Here is a 20,322-nt window from a genome sequence, read left to right as displayed (position 1 = left end):
AATATATTTTAAAACATAACTACCAACCTATCCGACCCAGTAAAATAAAATAAAATATTTTATTTTTTATTTTTAATTGTGTTTTATTAAAAAAAACTAGTGTTTAACATTATTCAATGACTACATAAATTAGACGGAGATCGCTTGATGACGCCACATTTATAGAATTTGATCGCAATCTCAATTTTGTTCCTGATTATATTTTACCTGATGTTGTTGCGCTTTTAAAAAATTTATAAAAACTGTAGTCCTTGTTGGATATATTTCATACGTGATGGAATTGTGTATAGTTTAATGGAACAATAAAAAATATTTTATATAAAGTATTATTTATTTCATGATGTAATAGCAATAGTTAAATCTACAACCTTGATAATTAAAAACCCTCAATATATATATATATATATATATATATATATAACCTCAATTTTAAAAGCATTCTTAACCAAACACATTAAACTACTTTTTGTTCAACCTCAATTCCAACCATAGTTTTAACCGAACACCTATTTTGTCAAACCAACCTCAACTAAAAGTACTTTTTATAGAACAATTTTTTTCAAACCACAACCACAACAGCTACCATAATACCAAACACACTCTTAATTCCAAGAGTGGATGTGTTTTTATCTCTTAAAAGACTTTCCTTTCACTCCTAATTTCACTCTCTAGCATTTAGAGGTGTAAGAATAAAAGAAAATGAAATACGATCTTTCCGCCCAAAACAACACCATGTTAGTTTTATAAAGACAGAAATCAAAATGGTCTAGCTATTTTGGAAAACAGTATGACCAATTTAGCAAATCAGTCTAGTTGTTTCTCAAAATGGTTGGATCATTTTTGCTACTAGAAAATTTGATTTTTTAAGCCAAAAACCTGTTATTTTTCCATCTTCATAACACTTTCTTTCCCATTTTGTTCTTTACATCATTTTTTCCATACCATTACACTATAATTCCAATGATTTTATTATTTATTATTTATTTATTATTTTTATTTTATTTATCACGAGTTTTACAAAATATGTCAAAATTGAATTCTTAATTACTCTTGTTTTCTAAGATAAAAAATACTATTGTATCACTTGATTTTGTAATTTTATTATGAAAAAAATTTAATTAAAAATAAAAAAGGATTCAAATCATACATAATTCAATTGCTATACTATTATAAACTTTCAAATAATTTGAAGGACCTTTATGAGGATTGATCAAATATAAGACATGTTATTTTTTTTTTTACTTTTAATTGGTTTGAGAAAAAATAATCTACTATAAACCTATGATAATAAATTATGATGTAATTGCTTTATCATATTTTCTCATTTCAAACTTGATATTGATGATTTATTTATTTATTTATTTTTATTTGCATATGCAACAAGAAGAACCCAATAGCTATTTTAATTGTTTATTAAATATCAAAATATTATTGGTTACTATTTAAATGTATTGACACATAACTAGAATATATATCTTAATTATAATTGCACTAGGAGTGCTCGTGCTTTGTTGAGGGGGCAATTCAAAAGTCAATTATTGTGTAAAAGACATGTGGGTATCATTATTATTTTTTCATATGATGAAAAATATGAAATACGAATTGAAAACTTGATGTATGTGTCAGATAACATTATTTGAGTACCATATGCATTAATAAATGCTAAAAAAAGAGTTCGTGTGGCTTGTTTAACCTAGCAGCCTAAGGGTTGAACTAGTTACCTCGTTAAAATGGTGATCTGGCTCCAAAAATAGTTTCACATCATCATTGTTTTAACCTCTACCTAATCCTATCAGGCTTAAATACAAAACAACGAAGTGTCCAAGTATTAAATTGTAAAAAAAATATTAGGGAGTTAAATGAAAAGATAACAATATATTGCATTTACCTAGGTTAACCCATAAAATTTACAACTTGGGTGATGGACACTACCACAATAAGAAAAACCAGTTAGAAAATCTATCTTTTCTCCTTGGTTAGACTTTAAATGGGTCTTAATTGGCCTTACGTTGAATGAAATATAGAACTAAACTGAAAAGTTATAAAAAGAATTGGGGATAAAAATTTTAAAAATATCATATTGTATTGATCTTGATCAACTTGTAAAATTCACAACCTTGATCATGGACACAATCACAATGAGATAACTAGATTGGAAAATATGTATTTTTTTCTCATCCATTTATCCCTAATTAAGCTTAATTAAACTCGGGCATGATAAAATTTGAGACTAAATTGAAGAGTTATCAAAGAATTTAAGACCAAATAAAAACAAATTGTTTGAAATCTAGGACTAAATTGAAATGGAATAAAAGATTTATACTTTATAATAGATAAAAGATTTCAATAATCAAGATTAAACATTTCACTCAATGGCTCACAACCAATGATCACCCAAAGTGGTTCAAGTCTCATTTATACTTTATAATAGATAAAACTCTCACAAGAGTTATCATGCTTTACAAGAGAATATTACGAAGGATTAAGCTCAAGTCTTTATAGAATTGTAATATAACTCAAGAATGTCAAACATGGATTTGATGCAATTTAGGGTTCTAAGATTTAAGAGAATAGAATAAGGAATAAAAGATTTTTTGAGGATGAAAGCATCAAGGGTATGAATTGCATAATTGTAAGAAAGTGAAAGAGTTTTCTCATAAAATCAAAAAGGTATTTATAAGAGAAAACTTATTTATGGTTGTGACTCCTATAAAAGAAAAGAATAAGAAATTATTGCTCTTCCAAGTGTTTTTGCTATTTGTTATAAACGACTAGGTCATAGATTTTGAGAGTAAAAAAGTTATTGCAAAACAACTTGAGTATCAAGCATACTTCTTCCAAAATTACAAGTTTGCTAACTTAACTAAGAATGGATAAAAGTGTAACAACACGTGATAAGTTCTTTTAGTTAAAAATAAGTTTTTGCTCTTCATATAAAACGAATTGAGTGATAATACCAAAATATATGATTAACATGTTTTTAAGGTATTTATCACTATATAAGTTTTGATAATAAAAATACTTTGGATGATGAAATTTAGCAAGTTAGGTAATTTTTTAATGAAAATCATTTTATGATGCCAAATTAATTTCCATAAAAATTTGATTACATATAAATGAGCTTAGGCATCTTTTAAGTCCATATTGTATTCAAGGAGTCCATATTACCTCAAATGATGTGTAGGAATTTCTACAACAATAAAATCTTCAATAAACATATTAAATCAACTAGTTATTGTTATCATCAAAATAAATAAGCTATAGCTGATTAAATATCATTGAGTAACAAACATGTGTAGTGGTTGAAGTCTTGACGTGGCTCTAACAAACTTTTTTTTCCTCCCCTCTTTTCTCCTCTATTCCTTGATTGTTATGCAACAACTTACCAAAAACAATTGTTGTGGTCTATAATGTTATGTGTGTATGTGTGCGCATAATGTTTACATGGTAGAAAAATGATGTAGATAGGAGTGAATGATAAAGGAGTTTGTCGCATATCAAAACTTTTAAAGACCAAGAACATCATATTATAACTATGAAGAGACATTTAAAATATTCAATTTTTATTATTCTATGTCTGTACTTGCCAAAAGGTTATTACAACCTTTTAATAAAAAAATCCAAAACCCTAATAATATTGAATAGAAAAAATAAAATATAAAAAAATATTCCTTTCAAATAGGAAAGAAAATAGAAAAACATCATAATAAAAAATACAAAAATATTTATTTTTCTAAAACAATTTATGCACTGGTCTCCTTGGGTTGGAAGAAACTTATCATTGAGTTCAATATTCATTTAAGAATTGCCCTTCATCAGTAACATTTTTTATGTATGGGCCACCACATTATAAGTCCTTAACACCTTTGTGTGAGTCACCCTTTATGGGTCCCTTACATAACTATTTTGTACGGGTCGCTTCATCATGAGTCTCATTACTAGGATTTCAATTGACAACAACTGATGTAAATTAAAATAACACACTAGTTTATGAACATCTTTTTTTTCAGGGCGGAACCTTTTTATTTCCTTCTACACAAGCACATCTTTTTTTTTTCATGATTGTTTTGCAGCACACAACAAAGCAAAATAGTTATCAAGGATCGTTAAGCTCCTTTTCAACTATGGTTGTTCTACAACACACAATAAAGCAAAATAATCACTAAGAATAATTGAACTCTGATACCAATTGACATAACTGGGAGCGAAGGGTAAAAAGGTTTGTCACGTGTCAAAACCTTCAAAAACCAGTAACACCATAACTATGGGGAAACACTTAAAATATTCAATTTTATTCTTCTATATCTCCACTTACCAAAAGGATATTACAACCTTTTATATATATAAAAAAACTAGAAAGCCCTAATAATACTATTTAGAAAAAATAAACTACAAAAAATATTCCCTTCAAATAGAAAAAAAAACTAGAAAATCAACATTATAAAGAATAAGAAAATAAAATTATGAAAAATATCTAAAATAGATGGAAACAAAGAATAAAGGGGTTTGTCACATGTCGAAACCCCTAAATACTAAGAACATTATAATTGTAAGGAGGCATCCAAAATATTCAATTTTTATTCTTTTATGTCTCTACTTGCCAAAAATCTATTCAACCCCTTATATAGGAAAAAAAGACTAAAAAACCCTAATAATATTGAAAAAGAAAAATAAATTAGAAAAAAAATATTCCTTTTAAATAAGAAAAAAAACTAGAAAAGTAGCACAATAAATAATAGAAAAATACCTATTTTGTTTAAAAGCTCTTATATGAGTCTTTCAAGTTGAAATGAACTCGTCCTCAAGTTCAATATTTAGTTGAAAATTATTCTCCATGAAAAACACCCTTTTATATATGAGTCACCACATTGTGAGTCTTTAACACATTTGTGTGAATTATCCTTTCATGGCTCTTTAATGCAACACTTTTGTGTAGGTCATCCTGTCATGAGTCCCACTACTAGGATTTCAAATGACAATAATTGTCATAAATAAAAACAACACACTAGTTTTTGAACATCTTTTTTCTAAGAGGAACCACCTCATTCCCTCTTACACAAGAACGTCTTGTTTGGCAATCTTTTTCAGTCATAGTTGTCCTGCAACACACAACAAAACAAAATAACCACAAATGATCATTGAGCTCTTTTCTAGCCAAGTTTATTTTGCAGCACACAAGAAAACAAAATAACCACCAATGATCATTAAGCTACAATACCAATTAATACATATATGAGTGAAGGATAAAAGAACTTGTCACATGTCAAAACCTAAAAAAATCAAGAGCTCCATAATTATAGGGAAAGATACCCAAAATATTCAGTTTTTATTCTTCTATGTCTCCATTTTCCAAAAGGTTATTCTAACACTTTATAAAGAAAAAATTAGAAAACACTAATATTACCAAATATGAAAAATAAACTAGAAAATTTTTTCCTTCAAATAGAGACAAAAACTAGAAAAGTATCATAATAAATAATATGAAAATAAAAATAGAAAATATCTAACACAAACGAAACCCTTAAAGACCACAAACACTATAGCTATGGTGAGACACCCCAAACATTCAATTTTTATCCATGTTTTTACTTGTCAAAAGGTTATTATAGCCGTTTATATAAAAAGTACTAGAAAACCTTAATAATATTGAATAAAAGAAATAAAATAGAAAATATATTTCCTTCAAATAGAAAAAAAAAACTAGAAAAACATCATAATGAAGAATAGGAAAATAAAAATAGAAAAATATATATATTTTTTTAAAAAAAGCTCTTATATCAGTCTTTCTAATTTAAAAGGAACTCATTCTTGAGTTCAATATTAAGTTGAAGATTATCCTCCATTAAGAACATCTTTTTTGTGCGCAAGCCACCCCATTATAGGTCCTTAACACCTTTGTGTAAGGCACCTCATCAAAGGTTCTCACCACAATAACAACTGACATAAATGAAATCAACACACTAGTTCTTGGATGTTTTCTTCATGAGGGAAGCATCTTCATCCCCTCCTACACAAGCACATCTTGTTATATAACCTTTTCAAAAAATTATTATTCTACAACACACAACAAAACAAAATCTAACAAAAACTAAAAGAGGTGGTACTTTTATTGTGCACCACCTCACAAAACATTATTCATTGCAATAATGTTTATGTTTTTTTTTTGTCTTTTTTCAAATCTATGTTTTTTTTTTAATTTTATCTTTAAACATTTGGTTTATTAAAGATTAAGCTTTATAATTTGTTACAGTTTGCATTCTATGTAGTTCTTCGAGTCTCATGACTTGTTTTGTGGGTTGAACAAATTAACTTAGTTAACTCAGTTTTTTTATTTTTTATTTTTTTTTAATTTTATCCTTCAACAATAGATTTACTAGGAGTTAGGCTTCATGATTTGTTTTGATTTACTTTTTATTAGGTTATTTCGGTCTTATGATCTAGATCACAAGTTTTGATAATAACTTGTGTTATTTTATTACATCTATTTTTAGGTAGATTTTTTTTAATTTCATTTTCAATAATGGATTGATTGAGAATTGTGCTTTATAATTTATTTTAATTTATTTTATATGGGGCTATCCTAGTCTCATGATCCGAGTTGGGGGTTTGACATGGTAAACAAAGTCATTTTTTTTTAGTTTTCTTTATATTAAGTTATCTTAATCTCATGACCCGAATCATAAGTTTGGTAGGTTAACCTGGGTTGACTATGATCATTTTTCATGTCTTTTTTTAATTATTTTTTTCAATTTCATCTTTAAATATTGGGTGGATAAGGAATCAAACTTTATAATTTTTTTATTTTCTTTTTATGGGGTTATTCTGGTCTCATAACTCAGATTGTGAATTTGACAGATTAACTTGGGTCGTTTTTTTGTCCTTTTTCAATTGATATATTTTTTTAAATTTTATCATTTCATATTGCATTGATTGAGAATTTGGCTTTATAATTTATTTTGAATTGCTTTATATAGGGCTTTCATGATCTCATGACACAGATCGTGAATTTAACACATTAATCTAAATTGACTTTAGTCAATCCAATATGTTGTCATCTCAATATTTAAAACAAAAGGATGTCATCTTGAATTTTTTTTTGAGTCAAATTATGTTTTTACTGGTCATTCGAGTTACCTTTGGACTTGTCAAGTTAATAGGGTCACATTAAGTCAACTCACATATGATTTTAATTTTTTTTCTATTAGAAAAAACATTAAATTTTTTTTATATTAAAAAAAAATTGAACCAACCCATAATATAACGCAAACCAACGATCTAGTAACCACCAAGGATTATTAGTTTTTTTTCCAACCATATTTGTTTTGTAACACATAATAAAGTAAAATAACTATCAAGAATCGTTTGTATCTGATATGAATTGATGAGGACATGAGTAAAGAATAAAGAAGTTTATCAAATATCAAAACTCTTTAAGATTAATAACACCATAACTATATGAAGATATTTAAAATATTTAATTTCTATTTTTCTATGTCTCCACTTACTAAAATACTATTACAATAAAAAACTAGAAAACACTTATATTATCAAATATAAAAAAATAAACTAAACAAAATATTTCCTTCAAATATTAAAAAACTAGAAAAATATCATAATAAAATACAAAGTAAAAACAAAAACTTATCTATTTTTCTAAAAACCCTTGTGTATAAAAAAATACACCAATTTTAGTTTTTTTTATATAATTATACTGTAATTTAATAATAGTTCCAATTAATTTAATCACCCATTGAAACTTATTCTTATAAAATTTACTAGTATATTGGCCTGCGCTACGCAGCGAGTCAATATCAATTTGTTTTTTTAAAAATATAAACAAATATTAAGAGTATGAAGAATGTTTTAATAGTGTTATTAAACCTAACCAAGTGGGTTAAATTTTAAACTTACACTCAACTCTTTGCAAGACCTAAGCGCCTTGGGTCTAACATGACCCAAACGCTTAGATTTGATAATCATGTTAGACTTGTGCGTCTTTTTTCTGAAAATATAAGAATTCACTTATAATTGTTCTAAAAACATATTTATTTTGTATTTTCATTTTTGTTTTTTTAACCAAATTTATTTTTATCTTTTCTATATTTCTTTTCTTATATTTTGGGACATTAACTACATGCATCCCTAAAATTCACTCATTTTTTTTATTAATCTCTAATTTTAGTGAAAAAATCATCTATAAAATTGCACAAATTAAGATAGTCAAAATAACAATAAGTCTTTTACATATACAATATTTTCTTTTTCTATAACATAATGTATCAGTTCAAAAGTTCAAAAGTTTTATCTTATGATCATATATTTCAAATTTATGTATATATTAATAGTTATAATGTAGAATAAACTTTCATTACAATAAATTTTGATAATTAGATCATGCAACAACATCTCAAATTTTAAAAAGCATGAACCGTTTAAAAAACTGTCCAGCACTTGGATGAAACATAAAATTAATATTTTCATTCACAATGCATACAAAAAGGGTAAGTTTATTTTTGAAGACTTGAAATAAATCACTTAGAACTCAATATTTTTTTTTCCATTTCGAATATAACAAATTTATAAAATAAGTTACACAAACAAATAAAAAAGTTTGTAGTTAAGTTCAATTGCATATGAATGAAAAATCTTACTTTAATGAGACAATGCTTGTTTTTACAATCTAATCATGCTTTTGAAAAATTTTAAATTTTTTGATCTAGGTGCGGGTCTGACAGACCATGTTAAACCCAAGGTACGTGATAATAGAAAACATGCCTGATTTGGCAAACAACAAACAAAGATGACAATTATGCACTTTAATTGTCAGGAAAGAGAAAAGAAAGAAAAAACATAAACAATCTATTATTGACGGCAATTCGACCATTATCTGTCTATACGTGCCATACCATATAGAAGAGGGCACGATTGTGTATCCAATTAGATGACGGAAAACCAAATTTGACCACTAGAAAGCGTCATACACGCCTCCTTAATGGTGCGGGTGCTGCCCACTCACTGGGACGTGAAGAATATGTGCCCGCAACCTTTTGATTTAAAAATAACAATATATTGTAAAAATACTAAAACGCCACATAATATTTTAAATTACATAAAAAATCCATGTAAAAAAAATTAAAAATAAAATTATTATTATAATTTACAGTAATTTTTTTTTTTTTTATGATCTAGAGTGATTTCCTTCCCTGCATCATTTAACTTCTGTTATAATTTTAAAAACAGCAGCGCACAAATATTTCGAGCCCACCGAAAAACTTAGCTGCGCGGCACACGCGCGCGCCAGCAGAATTGTGCGTGTGGTTCTTAAGCTTAATTTATTTTCTTTTCGCACGTGCTAGTTTAGGTCCTAATTTGCTTGCTCATCCGCTCGCAGCTGCCTATCCCCAATCCACGCATCTCCCTCCTCTCTCCTTATTCCTGTAACCCTAGCCCTAATGCGAACTTTCTGATATTTCATTTAGAAACCACGAAATTCTTCACACTGCAACTATAGTGTAATGCGTAGTTGTGCAGGTACATCGAAAATCGAGACTGCTCCAGTTTTCGAATTTGACAATGGAGGATTTGACAGAAACAGAGATTGGGAGCTCTGTGGAGTCGTTTCAAAAGTTTTTAGATTCGCAGAGAGAGCTTTTTCACAACCAAATCGATCATCTTCAAAGAATTGTTGTTACTCAATGCAAACTCACCGGCGTCAATCCTCTTTCTCAAGAAATGGTGTGTCTTTTTCCTAATTTATTTATAAATCATAAGTTTTTAGGGCTTTCCCCCTGTTATAATTTTTTTTTAATCTTTTGAAATCATCCGCAGGCTGCTGGCGCTCTGTCGATAAAAATTGGTGAGTTTTTTTTAGGGCTTCTACCTTACCTTTTTTATGAATATACTGTATGGATATGATTCTGTTTGTGTCTTGATAATGATCAAAAGTCTTGTAAAATGGGCTGCTGTCGGTCAATACTAACATTGTATGTCGATTCGGCAGGAAAAAGACCCAGAGATTTGATAAACCCTAAGGCTGTCAAGTATATGCAAGAAGTTTTCTCTATCAAAGATGCAATTAGTAAGAAGGAATCACGTGAGATTAGTGCTCAATTTGGTGCTACAGTTACACAGGTGATTTTCCTTTCTTTATGCTCAATTCTGGCTTGGGACAAAATTCATGCATTGACTTTCACCATTACTCTGCATGTATTTACACGAATTTGGAGACATATGCCTTCATTTATATTGATTACTTTTCTGCAATTTTTTTCTTGTTTTGATCCTAATTTATTTTTAGCGTCTGGATGTGTATTTGTTATGGCTCATGACATGGTGTTGCATCGACTATAGGTTCGAGATTTTTTTGCAAGCCAGCGTATGAGAGTGAGGAAACTGGTACGGTTGTCAAGGGAGAAGGCTATTAGAGTTAATGCACACAAAGGACCTCAAGATGGGGTCCCAACAACATCTGATGCTTTGATGCCTGTTGATTTGGTTCCCTTGAACTCTGTTGCCCCAAATCCAGTTCCCATGAATACTGTTAGCCCCAATCCAGCTCCCTTAAACGCTGTTATCCCCAATCCATTTTACTTGAACTCTGTTGCCCCCAATCCTGTTCCCTTCAGTTTTGTTAGCTCCAGCTCAGCTCCCTTAAACTTTGCTAGCCCCACTTCATCACCCTTAAACTCTTCTAGCCCAAATCCCGTTCCCTTAAACCCTGCAAGCCTGAACCCAGTTCCCTTAAACCCTGCAAGCCTGAACCCAGTTCCCTTAGACCCTGTTGCCCAGGATCCTGTTCCCTTAAACGCTGTTGGTCCTTCCAGAGTTGATGAATTACCCTCTTGCTCAACACAGGATGATGTGTTGCCTGGTTTAGATGAATTAGATAAACATTTTGCTGAGAAGATTTTTGATTTGTTGCGGAAAGAAGAAACATTTTCTGGGCAGGTGAAGCTCATGGAATGGATCTTGCAAATACAGACTCCAGCTGTTCTAAATTGGTACTTTGCAACCTGCTATATGTATCTAACAAGATGTGATTTTTTCTCCATTTGCATTTAATCTTTTCCACGCATGTTCCCAGGTTTCTTGTTAAAGGTGGTGTCATGATTTTGGCAACATGGTTAAGTCAAGCAGCTGCTGAAGAACAAACAAGTGTTCTTCTTGTCACCTTGAAGGTAATTGTAAATTTTTATCATCTTCCCTACAATTTTCTTACCTTGTAAACATGCTTAGGATTGCATCTATGGTATATGCAGGTATTCTGTCATTTACCCCTACATAAAGCTCCTCCTGAACACATGTCAGCTGTACTTCACAGTGTCAATGGACTGCGGTTTTACAGGACTCCAGGTGTACTTTTGTTCAGAGAGTTATCTTGTGCCTTTTGACCTTCCTATATTATGCTTCTTGTTCTCTCATTCTTGCATATTACATCAGATGTCAGTTTCTAATTACTAATTGATAAATGAACTCCATGGGCTATTTGTAATGTTTGTAACTGTTCTTATTGCTCGGGGATGATAGTTTCTGGTTTTTTTGGCTTTCTCATTATGGATAACAAAGGTCATACTAGTTTGTTATGAATATAAAGATATTGTCAACATTCTGGTGCTTTTATTTTTTGTAAACCAATTTGATCACAGACTGCTTCTGTGCTTATCAGACAAATAAACAAGATGGATGAATTAGCAGTTGTGCTTCCTTTCTTTGTGTATTGTTCGGTATTGACACCATTCTGGCCAGTGTTGTCAAGAGGCGCTGAGGCGCTTGCCTAGGCGCTCCATGTGAGGCGAGGCCCCGGCGCCTTTATTAGCCTTGGACATTGGATTTCAATGAGGTACCCGCCTAGGCGAGTGCCTTGTGAGTGGGTGCAAGGCGCTAAGGCTAGCGCTTGCTTGAAGTTCTTCCTTTTCTGCTAGGTTTTTCTTTTTCTTTTAAATGATTTATGTTTTGACCTATTTGTCCATTTTTTTAATTTACCACAAGAAACAACTTAGGGGTATTTTTGTAAAAAAACAAAGATTAGGATAAAAAATTAAAATAAATCATTAAAGTGGGAGACAAACAGACAATGAAGGACACTTAGAAGAGAAACACCAGCCACACTTTCTTTTTTCAACAGTGGGAGTCAGAGAACAACACATCTGTACAGGTAATACTTCAATTTTTTCTAAACAAGTGCAGTATGGTTTGAGAGATGAGGATTTCGATTCTAATCATGAAATGAAGGATATGGAGGATTCAAGTGAAGGAGAGGAAAGCATGGATGAAGATGTTTTTGAAGATTAATGAATAATGATGATGTTATTTAATTTTGCTTTTTAATCTATTTGGCTACTTACTACTTTAAATTATCTTATTTTGTTTTAAGGGTGAAAAATTTAACTTTATGTGACCATGTTATGGTATTTTATATTTTCTTTTGATTTTCTAATGATCTAATCTTAATTGGGAAGATATATATTTTAGATTTATGTAATATAATATAATATAATATTTATAGCATATTGCCTTGGTTCACTCAGGCGAGCGCCTAGGTGTGAGCCAAGCGCCTCGGGCATTTTACAGGCTTGGTGCCTTTTGCCTTTGACAACACTGATTCTGGCCTTGTTCTGATGAATCCTCTTGAGTTTTGTATTGTTTGATATGAGATACATCTGTGTGCTTCCTTTCTTTATGTGCCTTGTGATAATTTTGAACCTCATTTATCTGATTTGAAGATCAGACATATCAAACAGGGCCAGGGTTTTGTTATCAAAATGGAGCAAAATGTTTGCAAAAAGTCAAGCAATCAAAAAACCCAACGGCATAAAGTCTACAGATGCACAGGACATGATTTTGAAGCAGAGGTAAGTTCATGTGATTACCTCCTATACTTGCAAGATTTGTTTAGTCAAATCTCATCTTTTGGCTCTAATTTTGTGCAGCATTGATGAAATTATGGGCAATGAATCTTGGCAGTCTTATATTGGTAATCCTGTAAGTTTTATGCACAATCAGTTGCATGGTCAAAAGTGGACTGATGTTATAGGACTTCTCTAATAGCTTTTATTCTGAACAGGATGGTGTTCTTGCTCTCTCATCTGAAAGTTCTGAAAATATCAGGTATTGATATGTTTTTTTTTTTATCACTTGTTATTGGTGTTTGTTGGGGGCATTCAGCCTAAATTTCTTTTTTTTTTTAGGAAAATTGAGTCTTCGCAAGCATTGAAGCTTTTGCCTGTATCAACAGATGATTTGAGCAGGAAGCACATTCTAGGCGCATCTTCATCCCGTATCCTCAGAATTTTTTTTTTAAGTGGTGCATTGCAATTTCTCTGGCAGTATTCACCATTAGGTTAAATATATTTTCCTGACAGTCTTAGGGTTTAAAAGCTTAGCTTAGGAAACTTGTATGGCATGAACTGATGCATGCTACTCTCTTCACCCATGCTAGCTGTTACAGTGACTATAATGGTGAGTGCAGCCCTAAACCACTGACTTGTATTATCTTTTAGTTGATATTTATCTACTGTGTTTTATTATTGGTTTCCCCCAGAGCTGGCACATGGAGTATGAGAGGAATTTGATAATGCATTTGCTTGTACAGGATTGGTTGTTCTTCTGGATTTGTCCTTTTCTTTACCAGGAAAAGAGTCCAAATCAATGGAAGCGATTGTTGAGCTTTAAGCTTTTTTATAATGTTTCCATTGTAATATTTACATAATATAATGCAGCAAGGAAATCATTTGATGCTACATGGGCAAGTGAGTTCAGTTACCCGGACTAGCTTATCTGGTTGCCTTTTGTAGATATTTAATTGGTAAAACCACCTTTTTGCCCCTATGCTTGTAGCAAATGACTGTCTTACCCCTGCATTTCAAATTTGGTTGATTGACGCCAAAATTGACAAAATGTTGGTCAATTTGTCCCAATCAATAAATGAATTGCACTTCTTTTGAAAATTACAGCAGCCTCAACACCAGGATCTTTGCTGTCTGGCCAGTGTCAGGTTCATTTGGTGGTGGAAATGTTGGTGAGCCAGAAGTGAACATCATCAACACATGTAGGAGGGATTTTTTCAAAACACTTTATTAAGTACTTCAATTTTTTAAATGTGCAATTTACCTCTGTTCTAACAGCCTATTTAACTGCAATTATTGATTTCAGCCAATTGACCAGTATTTTATCGAGTTTGGTGTCAATCGACCAAATTTTAATGCAGGTGGCAAATTCATGTTATAGTCTAGCTGATTATAAGAACGAAATTAATCAGTTCCTTAGTGACATTGGCGATGATTTCAAGTTCAATTATCTTGCTATATGTTTTGTGAAATCTCACTTAAAAGTTACAGCTTTGGAATATGCGGAAATTCTCACACAATCTCCATACTTTTAAGTAATGAATGAGCAACATTAATCTGACTGACAATCTCAAAATATTTCAATTTGTTATAGCTATTAATTGATAGCTCTTTCTTATTATCAAACTTAAGGTATAAGTATGGCAGTAAATTGTCATTTGTTCAATTAGTTTGGACAATTATCTTTGCAGTTTTTATGTGAATAAATCAACCAAAATGTATATTTGAAGTTTTTGTTCTTGTATCTGTGGTACATGGGTTTCTTGGCAGCTTCTTGTCAGTTTAATGATGGAAGACCCCTTCAGCAACCCATTTGGGGGCATAACCTTCAGAAATTGTTGGTTGTGTTACAGATTTATCTGGAATCCTGGTTGAATGGTTGATAAAGCTGTGATTTTTGCTTAGTCATTTTGACTGATCAATTTTACCTCATCCCAAATATAATGCTTGAAGTGCAAGAGCACTTTTGATTGTTGTTCTTCTATTTGTTTTACCTTTTGTTTGTCAAAGATTGGTCTCATATGTATTCATTTATCAAGCTTATCTGTTTTTCGTTTTCAGCTGGCACCTAAAAATTAAAAGCTCCTAACTAAGGGATTTTATTTTCTTGGAATTGGAAATAATTCATCCTCTTGAATGACAGAAGCACCTCAATGATAAATGTGCTTTTGTAGTTTTCTTGTTTAATTTGTCTGGATGAACTCTTAAGTACCTCCCTTAGCCAGGAACAGATACAAGAGAACGTAGAAAAGTTCAGCTTGTTGAACAGCCAGGCCAGAAAACAGCTGGCAGGAGCCCTCAGGCAACCAAAGCTGCCCCTGTTAATCAAGGTCGCCCAATGTCTGCGGATGATATCCAAAAAGCAAAAATGCGTGCTTTATTCATGCAGAACAAGCATGGGAAAACAGGTTCCTCATCCAATGGAAGCACTGGTTTGAAAAATGGAGGGCTTAACAAGCCTTCAAGTATGACCACCAGTTTGTGTCCAGTTTCAAAAATTCATATCCGGCCAAAGATTGAGGAATACAAGAAACCTGTGACACCTCCCCCCCAAGTTTCTAGTAAGGTTGAGGGTTTCCTTGATCTAAAGAAAGAAATCAATTTAAAGGAACCCATGGGGGGAGTTTGCATTAAAGTCCAGATCCCATGGCAGACTCCTCCAGGTACATGTGCTTTTGGTTTTTCTTTGTTGGTTACTTTGATGTTCGATTAATAATATTAGCGCAGATGAGTAGATGCTTTATGGATAAAGCAAGGCAACTTTTAAATTGTTATCTGAATTTTAATAGTGTGCAATCAAGAATTCCAGGATCATTTTGTGTGTATTGTATGTAGTTATAGATGAGATGCAGATGCATTTAAAATATTTGTTGTTTAATAGTTTTGGATAGATGTCAATATTCAATTTCTAGTTCGACACTTTCCATTTAATTGCTCATCCCTTGATTCCCTGCCATTTCATCACAATTATTTTGGTTTTTGGATTGACCTTGTAATACAGCAAGTGGATAGCCTTTACAAATACAACATGTGCCAGTGTGTATTGAAGATGCTAACTAGTTTATTGATAAAGACTATTTTTGTAGTTGTGGGGACGTGGATTCAAGAACTTGTTTCATGCTATTTGAACTGTAGTATTTGAACTGTTAATGTCTTGTGTGAAAACTCGGCATAAGATCAGAACAATACAAGTTACTTTATAAAATGAAGTTTATGCTTCTTACTGGATTTTATATCATTGGTGGGTAACAAGTGACAATGGCATCTTAACTGGATGCAGAAAATTCCTGAAGATTGCTCATATGCTATGAACATGGAAATTATCTATCTTATTACATAGGCACATTGATTTTTAATTCTTTCTCAATTATGTATCCATGTACAATATGGTATCAAATCATGTCAATTACTTCAAACTTGAAACTCCTGAATATGGTTGCTGGATTGCAATGGTGAGGACATGAAATTTAAAGGTGAAAATTATGTACTTGTGGTGTTTTTGGTTTGCCAACCATTTTTCCATACAACCGTAATTTTTTTTTCCTTATCTTGGAATTGAGCACGTATCAAGCACTATATCATGAGTGAAAAGGGGTTTGCAGTGCTTATCATTTTTTGGACTGGGGACTGTATGTTGTCAGCATGGGGCCCAAACAACTGGTTGCTGTACTCCAAGCAGGGAGGATCTTGTTTCAAATTTGTAAATATATTAAACAATGCATAGAGAATCAGTTTTATGGAAGTGGATAATCAGCTTAAGCACTGTTTGGACTTTGGCTAGACAGGATTCAGGACGTTCACAACAGGGTTCTTTGCAAATTAGGGGTGGCTGAGCTCCCTCACTTCCTGTGTCTTTTTTATTTCTCTCAAAACCAAACTGCTATCTTCAACTTCTCATGGGTTGTCCAAGATTATTTGATTTTGTTCAGGCTTTTCTCTTCTACTGTTGCTTTCCTTTGGTATTTCTTATTAGCTCAATGCACATTCTTTGGTTTTTTCAGCCTTTTATGCACTTCTCTTTTCTGCAGAAATAAAACTCAGCGTTCTCTGGAGAGTGGGAACTGGTGAAAATAGCAAAGAAGTTGATGTTCAGAAAAACAGAAACCGTAGGGAGATAGAAACCATATATCAGACAGTCCAGCAGATACCATCTAATCCAAAGGAACCATGGGACCTTGAGATGGATTATGACGACACATTGACCCCAGAGATTCCAATTGAACAGCCACCTGATGCTGATGTTGCAGAAACACAGGTTTCCAATACTGAACATGTAAATACAGTAGTTGCATCTGCACCTTCCCTGCCTCAGGTTGGTGGAGGGAGTGCAACTGAACCAGATCTTGAGTTGCTTGCTGTACTGTTAAAAAATCCAGAATTGGTTTTTGCATTGACTTCTGGCCAAGCTGGCAATTTATCAAGTGAAGAAACTGTGAAGCTGCTTGATATGATTAAGACAGGAGGGGCTGGTCTGGCAGGTAGTTTAAATGGGCTTGGTGGGAAAGTGGAGGAGAAGGTTGAAGTCTCACTTCCATCGCCAACTCCTTCGAGCAACAATCCTGGAACGGTGCGTGATATAGGCCAATATTGCAAATTTTGTCATGTATAATTAAACTGTTGTCAACTTCCTATGGGTAGAGCTATTTGCTCTCTTGCAATTTAGTAAATATAAATTCATTGGTAAGCATAAATTAAAATCTGGAATGCACAAAGCTCTAATTGCAATGGAAATAAAATAAAGGTCAAGATGAACTTGGGCAATTAGAGGTGTGACCAGTTGTGGAACTTGGGATTTGTCCATGGGAATTGCTTGGATGTTTTCAGCAGTTTAGAAATGGGTTTTGTAGTTCTTGCACCCCTCATCTATTAGAGTTGCCAGCAATGGCTGGAAAATATGGTTGAAGCATTTTTCTGCCATTGTTCATCCACTGATTATCTTATCTCCCATTAGCTGGGAATGATGGATTGATGTGTCCCATGCTGTGAAAATTGTGCTCGACTAAAAATGTAGTGGCCCCCTTGCAGGTGTTGTCATTGGAAAAAAAAAGTAAATAAAAATGGTATTTTCAGATCTATATATATATCTATCTATCTATCTATCTATCATATGTGCTAATAAACACTCTCTTTGGTAACTTTGTAAAATATGCAGAGTGGATGGAGATCAGAATTTGCCAAGAATCCATTTTCCCAGCAGGCTTCAATGGGGAACAGAGTTGTATACAGTGATCCTGGAGTCCCCACCAGTGTCCCCTTAGCAGAAAAGCATACTAGCTTGGTGCAGCATCAAAATCAGGCTACTAGCATCAGAATACCACAGCGGCAAGCTAGCATTCCATTACTATCCCAGCATGTTTCGGCAGTGATGAACCCTTTCTCAATGCCTCAAACAAGTTCCATAGTACCTGAAAACCGACAACCTTCAATAGTTCTCCCAGCAAACCAGAGTTACCCCTCAAATTCTTCAATGTTACAGACACCATCCTCAGAAATGGTTTCAACCATTAAAATTCTACCTGTTAACACCCCTTCCTTGCTAAACCTTTCAGCTGCTATGAACAACATAAAATCAACTCCATCTGTTTCTTTCACATCAAATCCACAGGAGAGACGGCTAGTGCCTTTTCCACCATCAACATCCGCCGTACCAACACCAACACAGTTACAGTCACAACCTGCCCAGATAAACGAACCTCCGATTGTATACTTTACACGGCCACATACAGGCGATGTAGGTCCAGTGGCTGATTCCTGGAGAGTTAGGCAGGGTTTAGTCTCAAACTCCCCTTCCCAAGCTAATCAAACAAACTATGTGTCATCATTTGGAGGGCCTGTGCAGTCATCGTTGAGGTCAGGTCCTCCTCGGGAAAGAAATGAATATGTGGGTGATGTGGGTGATGAGGGTTATGAGTCTTGGAGTCCGGAGAATAGGCGTTTTGAATCACAAGAGTACATGCCAGGGAGAAACCATTCAGGACCCAGATCCAGAATGAATTCCGGATGGGATTATATGTCTAATAATAATAATAATAATAATAATAGGTCCAGGCAACGGAATTCCTCTGGGCATGGGGATCGTAACTGGAATGGAAACAGAAGATGGCACTGATTGACTTGAAAAGCTTCTTTACATAATATGGCCTGGCATGGGCTGATCCATTGCTTGGAGTGAATGTAATGACAGGGATTTACACGCTATATAGGGTGTGTGGTTGTGACGAGGAGAATTCTAACAGCGAATGCAAATGTTTAGATACTTGGGATTCGATACTAAATTTTGACTGAAAGCATCTAATACTTGGACGAAGTTGCAGCTCCTCCTTTCTTCGAGATGATACTCTTGAGCATCTAGTGTCTAAAAACTTGAGAAAAGAGATGGCTCTGCGTCATTGGGACGTGGTCTTGGTAAAGTAACTAGAATCTCTTCCCTTTTTTTTTATTTTATTTTATTTTATTGTATTCATTTTTCGATTTCAAGAATTTAAACGAGGATGATTTCAAAAAGATGAGTGGAAATTAAAATGCCATCCATGAGTTTGACCAGTATGGACGTTTTTGTTTCGAGAAGGAAATCTTTAAGATTAGTAAACTGTCGGGGGAGGGAAAGATGGTTCCATTCGCATTGACCAAGAGGTTGCAAGATGGCGTGGAATTATAACAGGCTGTGCACCGTCATCACTCAGGTTCCAGCTTTACTGCAGCAGCACCAAACAATATTGGACACAGAATTTGAAGAGACGTCGCATAATCCGTGATTCAATGAAGTCAAAGAATATTAATCATTATTATTGTTAAAAAAAAACACCATTGAATGAGTGAAGTCACAGTTTAGTCATTAACATGTTACACCAATATCAATTGAATATTAATTCTATTTTTTCATCAATTTGGCCTCGAACTTAATTAAGCATGTGTAGAAATCGGTCAGAACTTAAGAAGATTTCAGTGTAAATAGAGGTTGGTTAGAACTTAAGAAGATTTCATCATATTGTTTTGATTTGCTAGTTTTAAAAATAAAAAATATTATTTTAATTTATTTATTATCAAAAAAATATTTTAAAAAGTAATTATTATCATTTTTAAATGCTCTTTAAATGTGATTCAATATAATATTTAAATGTGATTCAATATAATATGTTTGGAATTCTTGAATTAAATTTAATTTAGAGATTCTAATAAAATTTTATGTTTGAAATCGTTTTGAGTGTTAAAAATTAAATTCTAAAAGAAATTCAATCTTTAAAAAAATTATAAAAATAAAATTCAAATCTGAAAAAATTATAAAAATAAATTAGAGGTGAGCTTTTGTGATTTAGAATTTAGAAAAGGAGAATGTTAAAATTAGCTTTTCTAAAATATTTATTTAATTTTTTTTATGAAACTTTTAAAGAAATAAGATTAAAAAATTATAATAATATAAAAAATAAAATAAAATAAATTTTATATCATTCCAAAAATACAACAATTGAATTCAAAT

The 20,322-nt window shown here is 32.3% G+C and overlaps 1 protein-coding gene and 1 long non-coding RNA gene across 2 annotated transcripts; both read left to right on the top strand.

Moving 5' to 3' along the window:
- Positions 1 to 9,380: 9,380 nt before the first annotated feature.
- LOC133691011 (homeobox protein LUMINIDEPENDENS-like) lies at positions 9,381 to 19,388 on the top strand. The gene is made up of 13 exons (XM_062111318.1): positions 9,381 to 9,735; positions 9,829 to 9,856; positions 10,001 to 10,131; positions 10,351 to 11,000; positions 11,084 to 11,177; positions 11,259 to 11,352; positions 12,728 to 12,851; positions 12,930 to 12,981; positions 13,064 to 13,107; positions 13,188 to 13,276; positions 15,077 to 15,508; positions 16,874 to 17,412; positions 17,998 to 19,388. Exons 1-13 carry the CDS (start codon positions 9,574 to 9,576, stop codon positions 18,952 to 18,954), a joined length of 3,396 nt encoding a protein of 1,131 aa, XP_061967302.1. The 5' UTR covers positions 9,381 to 9,573; the 3' UTR covers positions 18,955 to 19,388.
- Positions 13,283 to 14,562, top strand: LOC133691012 (uncharacterized). Its single transcript, XR_009841566.1, has 2 exons — positions 13,283 to 13,458; positions 13,592 to 14,562. It is a non-coding gene; the product is annotated as an uncharacterized LOC133691012 (long non-coding RNA).
- Positions 19,389 to 20,322: the final 934 nt, after the last annotated feature.

Source organism: Populus nigra, chromosome 4 (genome assembly GCF_951802175.1).
Source record: "Populus nigra chromosome 4, ddPopNigr1.1, whole genome shotgun sequence".
NCBI classification, from domain to species: Eukaryota; Viridiplantae; Streptophyta; class Magnoliopsida; order Malpighiales; family Salicaceae; genus Populus; species Populus nigra.
Note: the sequence above shows the minus strand (reverse complement) of the source record. Positions and strands in the feature narration are given on the sequence as shown.

What these genes read in the sequence shown, in the direction of transcription:
- LOC133691011 (XM_062111318.1), top strand. Translation starts at nt 9,574, where the DNA reads ATGGAGGATTTGACAGAAACAGAGATTGGGAGCTCTGTGGAGTCGTTT. An exon ending in ATCCTCTTTCTCAAGAAATG is followed by an intron (nt 9,736 to 9,828) that starts GTGTGTCTTTTT and finishes AATCATCCGCAG; the next exon opens with GCTGCTGGCGCTCTGTCGAT. An exon ending in TTCTTCTTGTCACCTTGAAG is followed by an intron (nt 11,178 to 11,258) that starts GTAATTGTAAAT and finishes TGGTATATGCAG; the next exon opens with GTATTCTGTCATTTACCCCT.